The following is a 20,365-nucleotide window of genomic DNA, read 5'->3' as shown; positions in this document are numbered from 1 at the left end:
TGCATTATATCACTGCACAAAACCAATATGGCACACCTGCACCATATCATTACAGAAAAAAAATATGAAAAAACCTGCATTATATCACTGCACGAAACCAATATGACACACCTGCATCATATCATTACACAAAAAAATATGGCGCACCTTCATTATATCACTGCACAAAACCAATATGGCACATCTGCATTAGCTCACTGCATAAAACCAATATGGCACACCTGCATCATATCACTACACAAAACCAATATGGCACACCTGCATCATATCATTACACAAAAAAATATGGCACACCTGCATCATATCTCTACACACAACCAATATGGCACACCTGCATCATATTACTACACACAACCAATATGGCACACCTGCATCATATCTCTACACACAACCAATATGGCACACCTGCATCATATCACTACACACAACCAATATGGCACACCTGCATCATATTACTACACACAACCAATATGGCACATCTGCATCATATCACTACACACAACCAATATGGCACACCTGCATCATATCACTACACAACCAATATGGCACACCTGCATCATATCACTACACACAACCAATATGGCACACCTGCATCATATCACTACACAAAATCAATATGGCACACCTGCATCATATCACTACACACAACCAATATGGCACACCTACATCATATCACTACACAACCAATATAGCACACCTGCATTATATCATTACACACAACCAATATGGCACACCTGAAATATATCACTACACACAACCAATATGGCACACCTGCATCATATCACTACACACGACCAATATGGCACACCTGCATCACATCACTACACACAACCAATATGGCACACCTGCATCATATCACTACGCACAACCAATATGGCACACCTGCATCATATCACTACACACAACCAATATGGCACATCTGCATCATATCACTACACACAACCAATATGGCACACCTGCATCATATCACTACACACAACCAATATGGCACACCTGCATCATATCACTACACACAACCAATATGGCACACCTGCACCATATCACTACACACAACCAATATGGCACACCTGCATTATATCACTACACACAACCAATATGGCACACCTGCATCATATCACTACACACAACCAATATGGCACACCTGCATCATATCACTACACACAACCAATATGGCACACCTGCATCATATCACTACACACAACCAATATGGCACACCTGCACCATATCACTACACACAACCAATATGGCACACCTGCATTATATCACTACACACAACCAATATGGCACACCTGCATCATATCACTACACACAACCAATATGGCACACCTGCATCATATCACTACACACAACCAATATGGCACACCTGCACCATATCACTACACACAACCAATATGGCACACCTGCATCATATCACTACACACAACCAATATGGCACACCTGCATTATAAACAAAATGGTATATCTGCATCATACCACTACACTTCTGTGAAAGAAATCGATCAAAATCCCACACACTGGTAGCAATATCAGGAGGAATTAAACCAAATTATTTATTGAATAGGTGGTTCAATCACTCAGAATGCAATGAGATCACAGTCGAAGTAAACTGATCTACAGTTGATCGAAAGCAGCTAAAATGATAGCCAGTTCCTGTGCAATCGACTAAAAAGGTTTCCTCCTGCTCGATTTTCAGCCCAATATTCGATTCACCCTTCATTAAACATAAATATATAAGTGTAAGGCTATCTTGTTTCCATTTACTGCATTTGTTTGTGAGGGTTCACTTCAGGTTATCGGAGTTCCATCAATCCCAAAAACATGTCAATAAAAAAAAAAAAAAAAAAAGTGTGTACCCAAACCTGCTACAGCTGTGCCACGTACAGCTATAAGGATTCTGAGGCGTGCTACAAAACACTGCTGGCGTCCACAATTGCTCCAGCATGTGATTCGGACGTCATGCTATATGACAGAATAGGCAGCGTTTCCTCGTCTGGCTTGCGTGCAGATAAACGCTGCTTATTTGTTCCTATTGGAAATGGGACATTAAAGAGAACCTAAAGTGATAGACAGATGGAAGCTGCCATATTTATTGCCTTTTAAACAATACCAGTTGCCTGGCAATCCTCCTGATCATTCCGTTATCAAGGGTGTCTGAAACACACACCTGAAACAAGCATGCTGAAAATTCAATCAAACATCTGATTTGCATGCTTGTGCAGGGTCTATGGCCAGAAGTATTTCAGGCAGAGGATCAGCAGGACAGCCAGGCAATGTGCATTGTTTTAGGCTAATTTCACACCAGGACGTTGCGTTAGAGGGGGCGTTAAGGTCGCATAACGTCCCCCTAACGGAACGCCTGGTGGTGCTGGATCTGGACATCAGAGTTAGCCGCGTTGTGCAGCTCACTCTGGCGTCAGTGATGCCGTGATGCGCACTCCTGTGCGCATGCGGCATCACGTGGTCCCGCCGGCCAATCGCCGCACAGAGCGGCCGCTCCAGGAAGTAAACACTGCACGTCACAACGTGCAGTGCATATTAATTAGCCATGTGCCTGGCCACTCTCCGCTCCTCCCCCACATTACTGAGCATGTGCAAGCAGTTTAACGCGGCTCAGCCGCGTCCAAAGTACTGCATGCAGTACTTTGTCTTGTGACGCAGCGTTACAATGTAACGCAACGTGGGCACTGTGAACAGCCCCATTGATTTTTCATTACTGTGCGGTGGGCTGCGTTACAGGCTGCTCTAACATGCGCCTGTAACATCCCACTGTGAAAGCAGCCTTAAAGTAAGTCTATATGGCAGGCTCCACATCCCTCTCACTTCAGTTGTCCTTTAAAATGGACCTGAACCCTTGCACAGGAGAGAAAGAAAACAGAGAAATTGTATTTGGAGAGTTTAGCCCGTCTAATCCCACCTCATTTGTGACTAATCACAACTGTAATTTGACCTCTCTGTGTCAGCTGACTGCCACGGCAGATAAGCTCATTTAAAAGCACAGGATGTTAACAATATGTCTGCTTCCGGGAAAGCAGGAAGTAGATACACTGCATATTTATTGCAGGATTTGTATCAGCTGTAACAAAGAAATGTTTTTGTTGAAAGATTATTATGGTGTTGCTTATCTTTCAGAACAGAGAGGAAGTTCTGAGTTCAGGTCTGCATTTATAGCCGCAAGTAACATCAGTGTTCTCCCCAGGCTCTTTTAGCCGGGTGCTCCACCCGGCTAGATTTGGTGACCACCCGGCTGTCATCGGCTCACCTCCTAACCTCCTCCTATGCTGTAAGCAGAGTTGCCCTGCATTTTCATCTCGACCCACCCGGCTACTTTTTCATGCCACCCGGCTACTATTTCATGCCACCCGGCTGGAAAAAAATTCTGGGGAGAACACTGAACATGAATAGTAGGAGGACTCATATCATAACAACTTGCCAACAAAAATATTTAAAGGATACCCGAAGCAAAAATAAACGAATGAAATAAACTATTGCATCTATCCTTCTTCTCCTAAAAATGACTTTTCAACATATTCCACAGTTTTATTTTATGGTTAAATCTACTTTTTAAGTTTTAACTGTTTTATTATTTTTGCTCAATGACATTCATTGAAGTACGCCAGAGGTAAAATTTATGAACTATTGACCCTTTTTAAACTCTTTCCTGCTCTCAGTAATTTTCTGCTAGGAAAGTGTTTTATAGTTGGAATTTCTTCTCAGTGAGGGTCACTCTATAGTCACTTCCTGTCTGAGTCAGGACTTAGTCGGCCACTTACATGCCTGATATTTAACTCTTTCAGGGAGAGAAAGAAAAAAAAAGGAACACAACATAGTTATTAGTGTGCTAGGCACTGTACATACACATGTCTAGCTCATCATGTCACTTCGGGTATCCTTTAAAGTAAGTTGATCTCTTCCTATAAATTAAAGTGGTTTTACTCATTAATCAAGTAATTTCTGGGATGAAAATACGTTGCTACCTAACTAGTATTCACAGGCAAGGACAGTAAAAGAGGTCCTGTTGTGAACAGGTAAACAGTGAGGCCAAACTTCATTAGATTTCTGAATATAAGCAGACTGCTGGGTTACAAGCCGCGGACACAAAATGGACCTCTGATGACGCTGGAAGATAATTATAATTTGCATACTGCTATGTGTGACTATAGCATGTGCAGAGCTGCCCTATTATGTTATTTAATGGTCTGCCAAGAGCATTGTCTCCTTTTGTGCAGGAAGCCACTCGCTCATGTTCCTTTTCTCCATTCTATATTGAGCAGCACACACTGGTAGGGTATAGATGGGCAGCATGTCTGTACAGAGATCTCCCCAAGGATCATGTAACCAGTGTTTAGAGGAACTGCAGTGAAAACAACAATGAATAAAATTGCTTATTTTTCCAATTATTAACAGAGTAGTCAGTGTTTGCAAATCTTTCCTATTCCCAATTTACATTCTGACATGTATCACTGGTTGTGACATCTTTAGTCCTGCCAGGTGATCTGTACGGAATGTTTGCTATGGAAAGTTCTGTGCACAGAGGGAGATACTGCTTGCTTGGCAGTTGGAAAAAGCTGCTATTACGCAAAATGCAACAAGGTTCACAGACAGCAGACTGTGATGTCAGGACCATGGTCATGACATCACACTGTGGGAGGGGTTTCACCACAATATCAGCCATACAGACGCCCCCTGATGATCTATTCGAGAAAAGGAAAAGATTTCTCATGGGAAAGGGGGTCTCGGCTACTGATTGGGATAAAGTTCAATTCTTGGGTTAAAGTTCCTATTTTATGCTGGGCACACACAAGGCGTTTTTTCGGTCGATTTCCCATTCAATTGATTTTCAATTCATTTTTTCGTTCCGCTCTCTTATCTTTTATCAATTTCCATTCACTCCTATGAGAAATTGCGCGGTAAAACGATCAAACGTAATATCGGCAATGATGGAAATTATCAAATGCATCTATCAACCGCAAAAACGCAACGTGTGTACCCTGCATAAGGGTGACGTTTCATTATTGCAAGTTTGGGGCTTTAGAGGGAAAGCTGCAAGGAATCATGGGAGCGTGGATTTAGGAGAGCAGACATCCTGTCAAGCACTGGTACTGTGTATACAGGATTATCTTATCAGAGGGAGTTCTCCCTGCTACCTGAAGGACAGAGCAGTGAGAGCCAGTGGCAGGCAGCAGAAGGGGTTATGCAACCCAGACAAGAAGTGGAAGAGGCCAGAGTATCATTACGGATTCTCCTAATTATAAGGCAACGAGAAGTAAACTCTAATTTACTGGCGATGCTGCAATAAGCCTCTCGCCTGCACTGAGGCATGCTGGGACAGCGGCCAACTATGCACGGATGCACCGAACGCCCTGGCGAGGGAGGACACTTTTGGAAGCGATTTCAGCTGTGGGCTCGCAGTTCAGCAAGGGTGAAGCAATCTCTGGTCAGAGGATCCAAGCAGGAACTTCAGGACCATAACAGAGACGCACCAGCTCAACCCTTTGCGCAGACCTTGTGACAGGAAATCCACTGAGTTTTATTTTATTTAGACTGAAATATAGCAGACTTTTCAGTTAAAAGACAAACATTAATATTGCGCTTTTCTCCTGGCGGACTCAAAGTGCCAGAGCTGCAGCCACTAGTGTGCGCTCTATAGGCAGTAGCCCAAGATCTCCTTACTGAATAGGTGCTGGATTGCTGAACAGGAAGAGTCAAGATTTGAACCCTAGTCTCCTGTGCCAGAGCTCTTAAAGTGATCCTGAGCAGTAGATATAAATAAAATTGGTACTTACCTGGGGCTTCTTCCAGCCCACTGTGGCCGCAGGGTCCCCGGTGTCCTCCTGTCTCCTCTCCCGGTCCAGCTGGCGACTTCATTACCGGCGACACCCGGGCCAAGTGTCGGCCCGACACTACCTCAATGGTGCCACTACGCGTAATCACGCTGGCCGGCGTGACAGTCTTGCACATGTGTGGTTTTCTTACTATGAAACGCAAATGCGCAGGACTGTCACGCCGGCCAGCATGTTGATGCGTAGCATCACCGTTCAGGAAGTGTCGGGCCGACAACCTCGGCCCGGGTGTCTATAGATGCGCAACTCCTCCTCAGTATATTCCAAAAGCCTGCTTACAGCACAGCTCCCACAGTTTAGCCAGATGAAACTCATCTGAGGAGGCCAACGTCCGCACCTCCTGCTGAGGATCCAACATGCGTACATCAGCCCCCGACTCCCTCAGCAATCGATCCACCTGGCAGATCTAGTCGGCCGAGCGATGACCGAGGGCATAGTTCTCTCAGCTAACCCTGCTGTGTGATGACATGCCCCCCCCTCCCGCATAGCATAACACCACATCGCTAGCCTACAGGCTAAAGCCACATCTGTACAGTGTTGCTCAAGGGATCAGAACCTGATCCCTGCCAGGCAACATGCAACTAGCGTGTGTACGAGGCATTACTTTGAAGCCCCTTCCCCATTCTAGACAGGCGTGACAGGCTGTCAGACAGTAGAGAGGCATGGCTTAGGCTAACACATCAATCATCATCTCCTTCATGCCTAACAACTAAATCTGGGTGTGAGCAGACAGCTGTCAATCGCCAAGGATATTGGAGCTGTTAGAACAGGGAGTTTCCTTTTTTGTTTTACAAAACGTCCTTGTGCATAAAGAATTCAAAATAATTTACCACTGACTGCATATAATAGCTAAGGTGATTGGACTATATGGCTATGTGGAAGCACATAGTACTTCGTAACTTAATAAACAAATAAAAATGACATTTTAAATGTATTTCACAAGTGCTTATAACTTTTTTACAGGATTGTAATCCAGCTTGTTGACTGTGGTGAAGGGATATTTTATTCTCATCAGTGCCAGGTATGGCTTGGAAAAGGCTCTGTGCAATTTATCAGAGAACACAGAACTGAAAATCACGATCAACATGTGCTGCGATGGCGACTATCAAGTGTTTTCAAGAGTGTGTTTCGCCACAATTTAGAGCTCAATCAGCTGAGGGAATGAGGCAGCACGGATATCGGCGGGACGGGGGTGGGCGTGTCAATTGGTGGTTGGGTAGGTTAGTGTTAAGCTTCGGCAGAGGGAGGGTTAGGGTAAGAATAGGGTTAGGTGATAGCAATATATCAGTAAAAATTAACAACATTCTACGATCGGAATTATCCACTGCCCAAACATGCGATTATTCAAGTTGGAGTGAGCATATGAGATCTCCCACAATACATCACTGCTGAATATGCAAATTGTCCCTTAAAGCTAACCACATCTCCAGATCCGCTGGAATGCAACCATGTGTCAGTTAGTTGTACAGAGTCACAATAATCCAACATGCATACAGACTGTTTCGGACTGGTTGATCTTTATCAGTGCATGGCATGGATAAATGTGGCTCTATGAGATAAGACATGAAACACCCAGAGTTACAGATTACCCAGCAAGCTCCGGGTGAACCAGAACGCTTAGGAGTGTGTTAGGGGCTACAAAGGACCAAAATGCCCTCTGACTAACAACCCTATGCAAAACAAAAGTTTCTTCTAATTCTTCTGAGGAGAGAACTGTAAACGGGAATATTGGTAAAGAGGACAAAAACATTACTGCATCTGAGAAACACAAGAGCAGACAAGGGCAATGTATCTAGCATAATAGGAAACAGCTCTGGCTACTAATAATCTTCTTTATAAACTGATCTGAATAATTCACAAGCGCTTATTGTAATGTTTATATAAAAGGTTAATGAGAAGCAGATAACTGTTTGAGTCCATCGCTGATACAGATTAGGACGAGACGCTCACAGAAGCAGCTAAAAGCAGACAATCCACACTGAAGTGAAACAAAACAAAAACTTGATGTAATGATTTCTATGTGTAGTACTGATATTTAATAGAACATTAGTAGCAAAAAAAATAGCCTATTTTTTATAACATTGCATAATTCTCTAATATTTGCAATTATGAGTCACACTCTGTATTTTAAATGATAACACAAGCAGAGCAAATGACCCTTTCAACTTCACAGGAGTAAAAATCTTATTTAAATCTGTCTCTGACTGTTTCTTTGATGTATAAATGCTCCAGAAAGCAGCAATTGGTCATGGAGCTCAGAGAAGCTCTTTTGCATAAATAACAACTGATCTCTCTGAGACTCTGAAGCCTCCTTAAAATCATGTTTTTATTTTAAAACCCTCTTAAGCATGTTTGGCCAACCTAAACCGCTGCATCCCCGCGGCTGAAAACAATCACCCCAAACTCCCTGGGGCTGATTGCGAGGCTCCTTCCGTGAGAGGCAGAGCTTTAGGCTGTAGCTCTGCCTCTACACGCTTCCATCTGCAGCGGATCTCCGCCTCTCCCCGCCCCTCTCAGTCTTCTGTCACTGAGAGGGGTGGGGGAGAGGCGAAGATACTTGCGGATTGACGCGCATGGAGGCAGAGCTGCAGCTGAAAGCTCTGCCTCCCAGGGCAGCAAAATCCACGACCAAGAAAGTCGTGGATTTTGCCTGGGGTGTTAGGGGTGATGAATTTAGTTTTCAGCCGCGGGCATGCAGCATTTTAGGTTGGGCAAACATGCTTAAGAGGTTTTTAAAATAAAAATATGATTTAAACGAGGCTTCAGAGTCTCTTTAAGGCCCGGTTCACACTTGCGGTTGTTTGCCAAACGGAACGGACCGGATGACCTGACCGGATCCGGTCAGGTTGCATCAGGTGTCCATCAGGATGCGATCCGGATCCGTTTGGCAAAAGTAACGTTAAAAACAAAAAAAATGTTGGGGTCTGGGAGGTCAGCAGAAGGGGGACCTGTGGAATCAGGCCCTCTGCTGTTTAGCACTCACCTCCACCTGCGACATGCTGCCAACATCTCCGGATCCGGATCCAGCTGTGCTGCTCCACTCCAAAATGCTTGCCCATGTGTCCCCATCCAATATCGCCGCAACAATCCCCATAGGAAGTGGGGTAGAACATCCGGATTTCTCAGCCAGTGTGTTGTGCGCTCTCCGGTTCCCATTGGTTTGTATTGGTCGGATGGTGCAGTCCGGCTCCGCCCCGGATACGGCTGCCGGAGGAGCCGGATCAAAAAATAGCGCATGTTGGAACGGAGGCCGGAGTCCGGCTCCGGTCCGGCAGAACGGACGCATGTGAACGGACGCATAGGCTTTCATTGCTATGCCGTGCGTCCGTTCCGTCCGTTCTGCAAGCGGTGCGGCTCCGGCACGGCGATTCCGGACGGCCACCGCTAATGTGAACCGGGCCTAACTCTTCCTGTTCTGGAAAAAATATGAGACTCATACCTGTGCTACTAATGTTCTCTTTCTTAGCTGTACTACACATACACATAATTATATCATAAGTTTATTTTCACTTCAGATTCCCTTTAAGAACAGATCTAAGATTTATAATAGCTACACAAAGAATACGAATCACAGCAGCGACAATAACAATAACCAAAACAATAACATTACAGTTAAAAATAAAAAAAAATATTCCATCATTATGTATTTATCGAGATCTGATATCTTCCGCAGCACTTTACAGAGTACATAGTCATGTCACTGACTGTCCTCAGAGGAGCTCACTATCTAATCCCTGCCATAGTCATAGTGTAAAATCCTACCATATTATTATTATGTATTTATGTAGCACTGACATCTTATGCAGCACTTTACATAGTGTACATAGTCATGTCACTGATTGTCCTCAGGGGAGCTCACAATCTAATCCCTACCATGTTCATAGACTAATGTCCTACCATATTATTATTATTATTATGTATTTATATAGCACTGACCTCTTCTGCAGCTCATTACAGAGTAGATAGTCATGTCACTGACTGTCCTCAGGGGAGGGAGCTCACAATCTAATCCCTACCATAGTCATAGTCATTTGTCCTACCATATTATTATTATGTATTTATATTGCACTGACATCTTCCGCAGCAAGAGTTAATAGTCACTGACTACCCCTTAAGGTGCCCATAAACTTAGCGATGATGGGCAGATTCGACCAAGAGATAAATTTCTCTCGGATCAAATCTGATTAGAGAGATCGGTCTGCTGCCCATACACCACAGGCCGATTCCTGATCAATTTCAGCATGAAATATCGAAGGAATCAGCTGAGTCACATGCTATAAGACGGCAGCTTGTATCGCGCTGATGGAGGAGCGGGGTTCCGGAGGCGGATGGGCATAGCGAAGCGGGCGACACAGGACAAGATAAATGCACACACGAGGGGTACATTTATACACTGGGGGAACAGTGGCGGGTGTTTCATTGCGTTTGTTGCTCGTCCCGATATTGCATGCCATTAATGCCGCACATCTGATAGACCACGACAGCCTAACATCGTGCAGCATGTTTGATCAATGCATGCAACCAATTTAGGCCTATAATTGGTTGCATCATCGATTGGGCATGCTCTTGGCGGCACAGATTGTCATCCAATTGGATAATAATTCGAATTATCAGCCAAGACGAGAGATGTATGACCACCTTTAGAGGAAATCGTGATCTAATGATTCAGACACGACTGATGTGTGAAGGATCAGCAGGATGCCGGGCAACTGGTATTGTTAAAAAGGAAATCAATATGGCAGCCTCCATATCACTCTCAATTCAGATGTCCTTTAAACTTATCACTATGTTTTTTGGGATGTGGGAGAAAACCAGAGAGAGCAGAGGAAACCCACATTCATTACCAATATAGCATTACCGTCATTAACAACTTCAAAATATTACTGTTATTATTAAACAAATTACAGCAAAGTCTCATTTATCCGGCAAAGGCCCTGGCAGACAGTGAGGGAGCGATCAGTTTGAAGGGGGCTGGAGGAAGCCCCAGGTATGTATAGATTTTTTTTGTTTACTTGTCTTAGGTACATTTTAAGGGCTCAGACAAACTATAAGCGCTTTTCTGAGTGCTTGTTAGCAATCAGCGCTTTCGGGGAGCTTTTTAAATAACACTCCCATTGACTTACATTAAAATCGCGATTACTGCAATTTTACTGTAGGTCAATGGGAGCGTTTAAAAAAAAAAAAAAAAAAAAAGAAAAGGCGCTTATAGTGTGTCTGAGCCCTCACCTAGTGCTTTTGGAATCACTGGTTACAGATGTCTTGTACCCACGCACTTTGTATGTGTGCTAGTAACTCCCATCTGATGCAGCAGCTGAACAGAAAAGTGTCCCATGGCATGGCAGAGCCACGCTTCTTTTCTCTTGGCTCAAAGTACAACACGGGAGGTGAAAAACACAGAAAGGATCCAAAATTCACATGCCTGCTAGTTAGAAGCACGGAGCACCTTTACAAGTATATTCGCAACCCGAAGCAGTGCTTTTTCTACGCCGGTGAGGCAGTTTGCTGTGGTCGGTGCTCAGCTTTCCTGGCAGTGTTTAGCGGAGAAGCGGAGCTCTCACTCCCCCGCCGTCACCATGGGGGCCGGGTGACCCGAAGATGGAAAATGCAATGGCTGACGTACGCAGCATTGATTGACCGCATTCTGCTTTGTGTAATTATCTCCATTAGAGTGCTGACCTCTACACCAGGCCCGGTCATGGGGAAGAGATGAGCGTGCTCACCGAGCTCCACAATCCATATCTGCCCATCACACCAACACTGCCCGAGTGCCTATGTGAGCTATACACAGCCATATGGACTGTAAGCAGCACTCCATTACCGCCTGATAGATTGCAAGCTCTTCTGGGACGACCGCTGCAGAATTACAGACATGTAGAACAATAGTGTGTGACTGTGGTGAGGACCTAAGAGTGTTAGCTCCTCTGGTGCAGAGACTGATAGGAATAGATCAGTGATCTCTGTACAGCGCTGTGGGATATGTCAGTACAATATAAATGTAGAATAATATTAGTGTGTGACTGTGGTGAGGACATTAGAGTGTAAGCTCCTTTGGTGCAGAGACTGATGGGAATGGATCAGTAATTTCTGTACAGCACTATGGAATATGTCAGACCTATATAAATGTATAATAATAATAATAGTGTGTGACTGTAGTGAGGACATTGGAGTGTAAGCTCCTCTGGTGCAAAGACTGATGGGAATGGATCAGTGATCTCTGTACAGCACTATGGAATATGTCAGACCTATATAAATGTATAAGAATAATAATAGTGTGTGACTGTGGTGAGGACAGTAGAGTGTAAGCTCCTCTGGTGCAGAGACTGGTGGGAATGGATCAGTGATCTCTGTGCAGCACTGTGGAATATGTCAGACCTATATAAATGTAAAATAATAATAGTGTGTGACTGTGGTGAGGACAGTAGAGTGTAAGCTCCTCTGGTGCAGAGACGAACATGAATCTCTGTAGGATCTCTGTTCAGCGCTGTAGAGTAGGAGAGCGTCAGAAATTTAAGTAAAGGTGGCCACAAACGATACAATAAAATGATCCGATTTTACGGTAATTCGATAAAAACGATCGGATCTCCCGAAAAAAAAAATCGAAAGCTTTTTTTCATTCGACTGAAAAATCTGATAGGATTTCCCGTTCTCTTCAATTTTAATCGATCCGGACTGCCAGATATTTTTCTTCAATCTTTCTAAAGATTGTATGGTGTGTGTTGGATTGTCAATTTATTAATATACACACCCTAACAATTTTGTCAGAGTTTCCAATCATTTTTATCATAATTGGGGGAAAAATTGAACATAGGTGTGTGGTACATTGGTCATATTTTTGAAATGTTACAATCAGTCAGAAAAATTGATTGCAATTCTTAAATTGAACAGATATTTAAAAAATGATATGGTGTGTTGCCACCTTCCTTAACCTATTTTGGTTCCTGGACGTAGAAACTACGTCCAGGAACCATGCGCGCTACCGCGGCCGATCGCGCGCGTGCACACGCGCTCCCGTCCCGCGGTTCGTTAGCCAGGCAATAAGTGAATCGGGCTATGGTGCCCGATCACTGATTCCTCTCCCCCGCTGAAAAAGCGACAGCTTCTCTCGGAAGCTTCGCTTTTTCTGGCTGTTCCCTCCCCGATGCGTCACTCTAAGCGTGTGTTACGCTTAGAGTGACGTCATGTAAACAAACTCATGGCCGCCATCTTTTGGCCAAAAAGTAAAACTACAACAAAAAGTTAAAAAAATTAAAATCAAACACACAATTACATTAAAAAACTATGGTTTACATCCCACCCTCCCAAAAATACCCAAATAAATATTTACCTAAGGGTCTAAACTTTTTAAATATCAATGTAAAGATGAAATATTTCTATTTTTTTTTATCTTAAACTTGTAAATAGTGATAGATGCAAAACGGGAAAAAATGCACCTTTATTTCCAAATAAAATATTGTCGCCATGCATTGTGATAGGGACATAATTTTAACGGTGTAATAAACGGGACATATGGGCAAATACACGTGAGTTTTAATTATGGAGGCATGTATTATTTTAAAACTATAATGGCTGAAAACTGAGAAATGATTTTTTTCAGTTTTTTCTTATTCTTCCTGTTAAAATGCATTTACAGTAAAGTGACTCTTAGCAAAATGTACCCCCCAAAGAAAGCCTAATTGGTGGCGGAAAAAACAAGATATAGATCAGTTCATTGTGATAAGTAGTGATAAAGTTATAGGCTAATCAATGGGAGGTGAACATTGCTCTAGTGAAAACGACGGAACGCGAATGGGTTAAGAAAGATCTTACTGTTAAAGAGGACCTGAACTCAGAACTGCTGCTCTAAAAGATACACAACAGCATAATAACCAGCATTTCTTTGCTACAGCTGATACAAATCCTGCAATACATCTGCAGTTTATACTTCATGCTTTCAAATTAGCTTATCTGCCATCTCTGCCGTGGCAGTCAGGTGACACGGGGAGAGATCAAATTACAACTCGTGCTTGGTCACAGATGAGGGGGGAATTAGACAGGCTAAACTCTAAATACATACAGGGTGCATTTCTCTATGTTTTCCTTCTGTCCTGTGCAAGAGTTAAAGGAGAACTGTAGTGAGAGGGATATGGAGGCTGCCATATTTATTTCCTTTTAAGCAATACCAGTTGCCTGGCAGCCCTGATGATCTATTTGCCTAAAGAAGTGTCTGAATCACACCAGAAACAAGCATGCAGCTAATCTTGTCATATCTGTCTAAATTTGTCAGAAACACCTGATCTGCTGCATGCTTGTTCAGGGCCTATGGCTGAAAGTATTAGAGGCAGAGGATTAGCTGAATAGCCAGGCAACTGGTATTGCTTAAAAGGAAATAAATATGGCAGCCTCCATATACCTCTCACTACAGTTCTCCTTTAAGGGCTACTTTAATCATTCTAGCATAAACCTACAGCAATTTCCGCTCAGCCCTGTAATAATCAATAACTGTAACGGGCAGATGGATGGACAGAAGTAGGGGTGACCCCTCCTAGGAGAGGCATTCTTGGCCTCCTCATTGGTACGTTCTGTGCATTCTCGCCATTACTCTTTAACTCAGTTGCCACTAAACACAATGTAAACATTCCACAATAACAGCGAGGATCCCAGGACGGCAGAGACTCCAGAAGCAGCTTATTATACAGCTCGCTGCGTGGGAGGGAGAGATTGTATTACGCAGACATGACACCCATATACATTACAGTGAATGGAGAGATCACCAGGACAAGGGGAGGATGACAGAACTATTACCACATGAGCATTAGGGACTCTAAAGACCCCAACCATTCACATCTTCACACACCCAGCCTATCGGAGGATGTGCTGGGTGGAGACAATGCCCAGGGCCGGTGCTCCCATAGAGGCATAGGGGGCATTTGCCTCGGGGCCCCCGACCTCTGCAGAGGCCCCGCACCGGCATTATGGGATTAATGTATGACCTGCATGACTTTGCACATGCTCAGTAGCATTTGTATGCTATTTTGTCGGGTATGCTAAAATGTTGGAACACCGGCCCTGCTGAATACTGCCTACTTCCCTAGCTCGCTCTGCTCCCCGGGGCCCTTGCTAACGAGCTGCAGCAGCAATAACTCACCTCTTCCGGCGGACGGCACAGTCTTGGTCTTCCACCTCCTCTATGACTCGCGTGTTTACAAATAACGCGTGCCAGACCATAGAGGTGGTGGAGGACAACATGGCAAGAGTGCCTGGACTGTGCCGTCCACCGGAAGAGGTGAGTAATTGCTGCTGCAGCTTGTTAGCAAGGGCCCCGGGGAGCATAAGTAATCGCCGGGAAAGGGGGGGGGTGTTCGGGCAGGGGGCCCGCCATTCACTTTGCCCCATGGCCCCGGAGCCCCTTAAGCCGGCCCTGACAATGCCCTGAGGCGTTCCGCAGCAGCCCTCAAAGACAGCCGGCCAGCGACTGGCAAATAAAGTACAGAGCAGGGGCGTATCTACAAATCATGCCCCCAGCAAAACTTTGATGGGGGGCCCTCCAATGTTTACATCCTTTCCTTTGCCAACCCCTCAATGACTCTCAAAGTCTTGGAGCCTATCTTGCAAAGGTCATAAAACAAGTGTGGATTTCATAATCTTCACACCCATAAGAATTGTAGCCCAAAAACATTGATCTGCAGGACAGACCCCTTAATCAGAGGAAGTGAAGTAGTAGTTGGGGCCACCTCACAGCTCTAGGCCCCCTGTAGTTACTCCCCTGGTACAGAAGTTACTGCAGAGGTGCCCACACTTTTTCAGCTTGTGAGCTACTTCAAAAATTAGCAAGTCAAAATGATCTACCTATGTAAAATTTTAGGAGCGCAATTATATAAACGATGGAAAATGTGGTGTGGACAGGATCTCCCATGAAGCGATCGACACACTGGGCTCCCCTGCTTCAGAAAGTCACTGAGCTGCGGTGCTCTACAGAGAGTCACTGAGCTGCGGTGCTCTACAGAGAGTCGCTGAGCTGCGGTGCTCTACAGAGAGTCGCTGAGCTGCGGTGCTCTACAGAGAGTCGCTGAGCTGCGGTGCTCTACAGAGAGTCGCTGAGCTGCGGTGCTCTACAGAGAGTCGCTGAGCTGCGGTGCTCTACAGAGAGTCGCTGAGCTGCGGTGCTCTACAGAGAGTCGCTGAGCTGCGGTGCTCTACAGAGAGTCGCTGAGCTGCGGTGCTCTACAGAGAGTCGCTGAGCTGCGGTGCTCTACAGAGAGTCGCTGAGCTGCGGTGCTCTACAGAGAGTCGCTGAGCTGCGGTGCTCTACAGAGAGTCGCTGAGCTGCGGTGCTCTACAGAGAGTCGCTGAGCTGCGGTGCTCTACAGAGAGTCGCTGAGCTGCGGTGCTCTACAGAGAGTCGCTGAGCTGCGGTGCTCTACAGAGAGTCGCTGAGCTGCGGTGCTCTACAGAGAGTCGCTGAGCTGCGGTGCTCTACAGAGAGTCGCTGAGCTGCGGTGCTCTACAGAGAGTCGCTGAGCTGCGGTGCTCTACAGAGAGTCGCTGAGCTGCGGTGCTCTACAGAGAGTCGCTGAGCTGCGGTGCTCTACAGAGAGTCGCTGAGCTGCGGTGCTCTACAGAGAGTCGCTGAGCTGCGGTGCTCTACAGAGAGTCGCTGAGCTGCGGTGCTCTACAGAGAGTCGCTGAGCTGCGGTGCTCTACAGAGAGTCACTGAGCTGTGGTGCTCTACAGAGAGTCACTGAGCTGTGGTGCTCTACAGAGTCACTGAGCTATGGTGGAGCTGTGGTGCTCTACAGAGTCACTGAGCTATGGTGGAGCTGTGGTGCTCTACAGAGTCACTGAGCTATGGTGGAGCTGTGGTGCTCTACAGAGTCACTGAGCTATGGTGGAGCTGTGGTGCTCTACAGAGTCACTGAGCTATGGTGGAGCTGTGGTGCTCTACAGAGTCACTGAGCTATGGTGGAGCTGTGGTGCTCTACAGAGTCACTGAGCTATGGTGGAGCTGTGGTGCTCTACAGAGTCACTGAGCTATGGTGGAGCTGTGGTGCTCTACAGAGTCACTGAGCTGTGGTGGAGCTGTGGTGCTGTACTGAGAGTCATGGACATGTGGTGCTCTATTACAGAGAGTCCCTGAGATTTGCCGCTCTACAAACATTCGGCAAGAAGTGGTGTCTACAGAGATAATGAAACATGATGATGTGGTGGATTGGATGTCAGTGGCGAATGGAAAGCAAAGTCAAGGAACGGTATCAGTTAGGCAGGCTGGGGATAGGATAATGGAAGTAATATCTGGGTTAAGGCTAGGGTTAGGCATCAGAATCTCAGTTTTCATTAGCAAGGGGTTAACATTTGTACGTTATGGAGCTAAGGTTAGGTCTCATGTCCCGGCACGTTCCTAGGCGCCATTAAGAGACATACAGGGTTTAATAGGTACTATGTGTATTATAATTGATGTCCTGAGCTATAGGTTCTACAGTACATAGTGACCCAAAGCCTGTTAAACGGAATTTAAAGTGGACCTGAACTCTTGCACAGGACAGCAGGAAAACAGACAGAGAAATGCACCCTGTATGTATTTAGAGAGTTTAGCCTGTCTAATTCCCCCTCACCTGTGACCAAGCACAAGTTGTAATTTGCTTTCTCAGCTATGTCAGCTGGCTGCCTCAGTAGAGCAGCTAATTTGTAAACATGGGATGTAAACCCTAAGTCTGCTTAGTAGAAACACTGCAGATTTCCTGCAGGGTTTTTATCAGCTGTAACAAATAAGAATTTTTCTGTAAAGGTTATAATGCTGTTGCTTATCTTTTAGAGCAGAGCGGAAGTTCTGAACTCAGGTCCTCTTTAATGTATTTTCTCACCTATCCTTGTTAGTAGGCTGTTCTTTCTTCAAAACGTCAATAAAATCATTGGAAATGGAAGGTTTGCCCTCAGTTGGGGGCACATTTATGTGGTGGCTAAACTACATAGGGATACATGACAAGGGCGCCAACCAACACAGGGTCGGCATCCTGCAAACTAGTGAAAAACCTATACAGCCAAGTCTGTACGACTTCCAATTCCTGTTGGGCTATCGTGATCTAAAGTGTGTGCCAAGCTTTACATCCAATCAATTAAAACTACTGTGCAATACACCTGTACAGTGTTCTCCCCAGGCTCTTTTACCCAGGTGCTCCGCCCGGCTAGCTTTGGTGAGCACCCGGCTGTCATCGGCTCACCTTGTCTGCTGTAAGCAGAGTTGTGCAGAGAAGCACCAGCCGTGCATTCTGTCATCACTCCCCACCCGGCTACTTTTTCATGCCACCCGGCTGGAAAAAAATTCTGGGGAGAATACTGCTGTACCTTTACAAAGACACGTTTGAAGGAAACCTGAATCAGGAGTTCAAAGTTCAAACTGCACTGGCTGCATGCTTGTTGTAGGTATGGAAAAGCCAGAGGATCATGATGACAGCGGAGTGAATGGTAACCGAGAATCACTGCATTGGGCAGGTGTGCCTTAGTTTGCAAGGCTTTGCACCTTTAGGTTGCTGGGGGATTTGCAGAAGGTGTTGTGTGAGGAGGGGGGAGGTGATAAGTCTCCCATCTGTCAAGTTTCACTTCGCAGAGCGCTGCACATCCACAGCTCTGTGGTCACCGCTCTATTCCTAATGACGTCAATAGGCACGTCTGTCAGGCCGCAACACATGAAGAATCTTAGAGAGAGATTACAGAGATCGCTTTACGCTCATCAGCCAAACCACAACAAAACCACAGTCAGCGACCGGCCAAAGCGAGGTATAGATTACATACACTGCTCCATCTCACAGCTCTATACTTTAGTATATACAGTGCTACCCATAATTATTCATACCCCTGGCAAATTTTGACTGAAAGTTACTTTTATTCAATCAGCAAGTCATTTTTTGACGGGAAAGGACATAGGTGTCTCCCAAAAGATAAGATTATGTCCAGCAGTGGCTGGATAGTGTACTGGTTAAGGGCACCGCCTTTGACATGGGAGACCAGGGTTCGAATCCTGGCTAGGTAAAGTACCTATTCAGTAAGGAGTTCAAGGCAAGACTCCCTAACACTGCAGGGTGGCCTCTTGAGCGCGTCCCAGTGGCTGCAGCTCTTGAGCGCTTTGAGTCCGACAGGAGAAAAGCGCTACGCTATACAAATGTTCGAATTATTATTATTATTATTATATTAGAAGATGCATTATTGTGGGGGAAAAAAATATTTCTCAGCTTTTATTTACATTTAAGCAAAAGGTGTCCAGTCCAAAATTATTCATACCCTTCTCAATAATCAATAGAAAAGCCTTTATTAGCTATTACAGCAATCAAACACTTCCTATAATTGCAGACCAGCTTTTTCCATGTCTCCACAGGCATTTTTGCTCATTTATCTTTAGCAATGAGCTCCCAATCTTTCAGGTTGGAGGCTCTTCTTGCCCGCACCCTGATCTTTAGCTCCCTCAACAGACTCAATTGGATTCAAGTCAGGGCTCTGGCTGGGCCACTCCAAAATGTTAATGTTGTTGTCCGCTTACCATTTCTTCACCACTTTTGCTGTGGGGTTTGGGTCATTGTCATGCTGAAATGTCCATTAGTGCCCAAGGCCAAGATTCTCTGGAGATTGCCTGATGTTGTCATTGAGAAACCTCATGTATTGCTTTTTTCATGCTGCTGTTTACTGTGATTAGGTTCCCTGGTCCATGGGCTGAAAAACACCCTCAAAGCATTAGGTTCCCACCACCATGTTTCACAGTGGGGATGGTTTTCTTTGGGTTGAAGGTTTCTCCTTTTTTACACCAAATGAAGGAAACATTGTGACCAAACAAAGCTGAGAAATGTTTTTTTTCTCACAATAATGCATCTTGTGCATCATCTTATCTTTTGGGAGACACCTATGTCATTTCCCATCAAAACATTACTTGATGGATGAATAAAAGTAACTTTCAGTCAAAATTTGCCAGGGGTATAAATAATTATGGGCAGCACTGTACATCAGTTGTGTGTTCAGTTATCCCAATATGCTCCATATCTCAGCTCTATACAGCAGTATCCCTACCAGTGCCATGCTGGGGATTGTGCAGTGTTCTCTCCAGGCCCTATTAGCCGGGTGCTCCGCCCGGCTAATTCTGGTGAGCACCTAGTTGTCAAGGCTCTCTTATGATGGCAGCACATACAGAGGAGGTGGGGCCAGCCAGCAGAGCAGTGAATAATGATTAAGGGGTGGGATTACACACCCTCAGCTCTCTGGTCCCCTATGTCAGCAGTAGATCAGGAGAGAGTGAGGAACCTTGTCTCCTATATCAGTGTACAGCACTGCTGCCCCCTAGAGCTTGCTACCTGAATTACCATCATGCAAACCTGAATCATGTAATTCAGGCAGCAAACTTTAGGGTGCAGCAGCACTATTCACTGATACATAGGATGAACTTTCTCAAACACTTTCCCTCTGCTGCTGACACACGGACTGGTGTGCATCCTGCCTATTAATTATTTGCTGGTTTCCTGTCTGATCCCATTAGGCATGCATTAAAACTGAAATGTTTTGCTTCAAAT

General features: G+C 45.1%; 1 protein-coding gene across 6 annotated transcripts in view; it reads right to left on the bottom strand.

Annotated features, from left to right (window-relative positions):
• The window catches only part of PDE3B (phosphodiesterase 3B), a 205,530-nt gene that overhangs the window by 108,081 nt on the left and 77,084 nt on the right, over positions 1 to 20,365 (bottom strand). Inside the window, exon 1 of one of the 6 annotated variants that reach the window (XM_068261131.1) lies at positions 19,869 to 19,892. The exons of the other annotated variants lie outside the window; for them this stretch is intronic. Coding sequence (XP_068117232.1) covers positions 19,869 to 19,877 — 9 coding nt within the window. The 5' untranslated portion in view covers positions 19,878 to 19,892. Of the gene's footprint in view, positions 1 to 19,868; positions 19,893 to 20,365 lie in introns of those variants that run through there. 6 annotated transcript variants of the gene reach the window in all.

Source organism: Hyperolius riggenbachi, chromosome 11 (assembly GCF_040937935.1).
Source record: "Hyperolius riggenbachi isolate aHypRig1 chromosome 11, aHypRig1.pri, whole genome shotgun sequence".
Classification (NCBI taxonomy): Eukaryota; Metazoa; Chordata; class Amphibia; order Anura; family Hyperoliidae; genus Hyperolius; species Hyperolius riggenbachi.
Note: the sequence above shows the minus strand (reverse complement) of the source record. Positions and strands in the feature narration are given on the sequence as shown.